Genomic DNA, 3,353 nt, shown 5'->3' with positions numbered 1-3,353 from the left:
CACACACTCACACCCACTCACACCCCCCCCACACACACCCTCCCATCCCCCCACCCCTTTGCCTCAGTGGTTCCAGAGCTCGTCCTCAGTTCCTATTTAGGAGGCAGCCCTGGACCTGCTCTGATTGTCCCCGTGGCTGGCATTTTGGGGATGGAGTGAGAGCCAGATTCCCACCTAGGGCAGGGACATTCGGTGCCTGAGCCCCACCCCGCACCTCACCTCCAGGATGTTGTAGCGGTGAGGGTCACACAGGTTCCTCGTGCCGATCTCAGTGCTCATGTACCAGCCACTGAAGGGGGCTGCGGGGAACTCCAGGCCCCCAATTTCCAGCAGCATGTTGGACACTGCTGGGAGGGCGTACCAGCGCAGGCCCAGAGCTGCAAACCACTCCAGCCTGGGGGTGTTGGGGTGTGGGATCAGCACCTCCTTGCAGGCCCTCCTTGAGAGGCTCAGGGATGGCCCCCTCCATCCCACCCAGTCAATCCCTTTGGTGCTCACGTGGGGTGCTCCAGTGGCACCTCAAGGACCAGCTCAGGGGGCAGAAGGAAGAGTTCTGGGGGCTCATCCGGGGCCTGGAGCAGCAGGGGCAGCACGTCAAAGCGACCGTTTCCTGGGGTCCAGCCGTGCTGAATGCAGAGCTATGGGGAGCAGGCCAGAGAGGGGCCTGGGGGCTGAGCCTCATGCCCTCCTCAGGGACCCCTCCGTCCACTGTCTCCTGCCTTCAACTCCAGGACCCCTCATCGACTGGGTCTCCGTGACCACCCAGGCACTCCTCCTTTGGCGTTTTTCATCCTTTATCTCACCAAAGCTCCCCTCTTCCTGCCTGGATCCCTAGAGCCTTCTCCCACTGGTTTCCTCATTCTCCACCTTGGGGACACCCTTGTTGGTGGTTCTCGGTGCCCACCTCGGTGATCTCGACGTTGGCTGGGTCCCCCCGCACAGAGCCATCCTGCTGCCGGTAGCCCGCATAGCGCACCAGCTGGCTGTTCCAGATTCGGAAGTCTCCTCGGCCAGGGCAGCGCTGCGGGAACACTGTGATGGCCGAGCTGGCATGCATGGGGAAAGAGCCGGTCAGAGCCCTGCCTTCCCTGCCTCGGGGGAGAAGGCTGGGGCCTGGTGTGGTGGGGAGCACTCACCGAAGGTTGCCCCGGTTGGTGGCGTATTTGATGTGGTTGCAGATGTAGGTGAACATTTCCTGTGCAGACCTGCAGTCCCGGGCATCGAACACCTGAGCCAGCCGAGGCAGTGAGAGAGGAGGGTGAGGAGAGAGACGGGATCTTGAGTATCAGCCCCAGAGGAGCTGCTGATGAGGAGGCAGGGGCCATGGTTCACCCCATGGTGCCCTCCTGACCATTGGCATCCACACTGATCCCTTCCTGCCCTGCTCTCTGACATATGTAGCACCATCCGGGCTGCTCCTCATCTCCTCCCTGGGCCAGGTGTCTCCCCATCCCTACAGAAGCTGCCTTGGTACCCAGTACAGAGGAGGGACTCAGCCTCTGTCAAACTGATGCTTGGGTTAGGCACTAACAGATGTCTAAGAGGCAGCCTAAGAGTGTGGGCAGCAAATCCCCCATGATCCATGGCACTCAAGAAAGGATGGGCAACCCCAGCCAGCCATCTGATTTTCTTTGAGCGCATGGATGGTAGGAAGGGAAGGCTGCACCAGGGGCCTCCTAGGACCCTGCTCATCCTGACGTTCTAGGGCTTGGAGGAGCTGTTTTGGCTGGCTGAGTGGAGGCCCCAGGAGGAGGCTGGGAGGTCCCACTCCTGCCTGAGGGAGGAGGAAACATGTGCCAGTGACAGGGGCAGGGGAGTGGCAGGGACCAGCCTGGGGTCAAGGGAGGGATGCAACTCTGAGTAGGGTCCACTATGGCAGCTCAGATGGATCAAAGTTGAGTTAAAGCTTTGAACGACTTAGAGCGTTAGGCAAGTGTCAGATAGGATTGTTTTTATTTTATTTGAGGCTCCTTTGGGATTCACTGGGCACGTGGCTTTATTTCAAACTCTTTGGCGGCCAGTGATGGTGAAGGAGGCCAAGGCCATGGGACCAAGTCCCCCATGGGGCAGCTTGCTTCTCTCAGTGCTGTGGTCACAGGCTGTTCCAGTAACCAAGGCCAGCCCCGAGTCTGTGGGCTAGGGTGTGAGGGAGGGCGTCGAGGCAGGGGAACTGGGGAAGCAGCGGGTGTGGGTGAGGGGCTGCCCTGGACTGGCCTAGCAGGAGAAGCCTTCTCCCTTAGGGGAGAAGCAGCAGCCAGGGTTTTTCCAGGAGGCTGCTCCTGCTACTGACAGAACCACCCAAGGAAGCTCCGCTCAGCTGTCCTCACCCCTGCAGCAGGTCTAGACTTCTTTCCCCTCCTCTAGCCAAGGCACTACCATAGGGCTTAATAACCAGGTCTTCACTACTGGGTTGAGGTTCCCCTAGGTGCTGAGGGTGGGGCGGTCCCCCTACCTTTCCAGTCTCTAAGGGAACAGGCAAAGATCTCCCCCACTGTTTGGGACCTCCCGGTCCCTGGGAAGCCTCAGGAACTGCCCTGCCACCCTTCTCCCCTTTTATTAGTGCCTGGGTCTCTCGCTTGCTGGCCTCACCTGCAGCTTCCCCCACTGGATCCGGCCCACACAGCGGGGAGCGTTGCGCCAGGCCTGCTTGGCCCCGAACACCAGCTCATTCTCCCTAAGCTGGTAGGTGCCTGTGGCTGCCACCTCGGCTTCCACCTCTTGAAGCCGCTGTTGGTGGGCCTGAGAGCCGCTCCTGGGGAGGAGAGGGATGGGAAAGGGACAAGCAGGAAGTTGTGTGGGACAGGGAGGCCCTCCTCCAGGCTATGTGTGAGCTCTGGGGAAGGGCTGGAGGGGCCCATGTGGTGTTAGGATCTGGGAAGGGAGTGGGCCGCGTTGGGATCTGGGAAGGGAGTGGGCCGCGTTGGGATCTGGGAAGGGAGTGGGCCGCGTTGGGATCTGGGAAGGGAGTGGGTCATGGGAAGGTCGTCATGGGGTTTCTGGGGCCTCAGTGGGACAAGGGAGGCTGTGGCATCCGGGAAGCTGTCACCTCTTGATGGAGCTGTAGTACTGGTTGATGAAGTCCCGGGCCTGACTCAGCAGCTGCTCAGGGGTCGGGGGGCCGGGGGAGGGCCGGCCCTGTAGTTTCCGTGGAAATACCAGGGAGCCCAGGCAGCGTCTTGGGGTGCAGGGCCCATCCTGGGTCAAGGGAGTGCAAAGGTCAGGCCAGGCCAGGGAGCAGGGGTGGGACGGGAATGGGGGAGAGGGAGGAAGGGTGCATGGGTGGGACAGGGGAAAGGGAGGAGGGATGCAGGGTTGGGATGGGGGAGAGGGAGGAGGGGTACAGAGGTGGGATG

General features: G+C 61.2%; 1 protein-coding gene across 1 annotated transcript in view; it reads right to left on the bottom strand.

Annotated features, from left to right (window-relative positions):
- Nucleotides 1–3,353, bottom strand: part of NOS3 (nitric oxide synthase 3) — a 26,920-nt gene that overhangs the window by 21,071 nt on the left and 2,496 nt on the right. The window contains exons 3-8 of the mRNA XM_017876616.1: nucleotides 3,047–3,195; nucleotides 2,590–2,752; nucleotides 1,137–1,228; nucleotides 905–1,046; nucleotides 499–638; nucleotides 220–394 (exon numbers count right to left, since the gene is read on the bottom strand). Of these exons, the coding sequence (XP_017732105.1) occupies nucleotides 220–394; nucleotides 499–638; nucleotides 905–1,046; nucleotides 1,137–1,228; nucleotides 2,590–2,752; nucleotides 3,047–3,195 (861 nt within the window). The remainder of the gene's footprint in view (nucleotides 1–219; nucleotides 395–498; nucleotides 639–904; nucleotides 1,047–1,136; nucleotides 1,229–2,589; nucleotides 2,753–3,046; nucleotides 3,196–3,353) is intronic.

The sequence above is a fragment of the Rhinopithecus bieti genome, unplaced genomic scaffold (genome assembly GCF_001698545.2).
Source record: "Rhinopithecus bieti isolate Rb0 unplaced genomic scaffold, ASM169854v2 scaffold_10656, whole genome shotgun sequence".
Lineage (NCBI taxonomy): Eukaryota > Metazoa > Chordata > Mammalia > Primates > Cercopithecidae > Rhinopithecus > Rhinopithecus bieti.
This window is presented reverse-complemented; position numbering and strand designations above follow the sequence as displayed.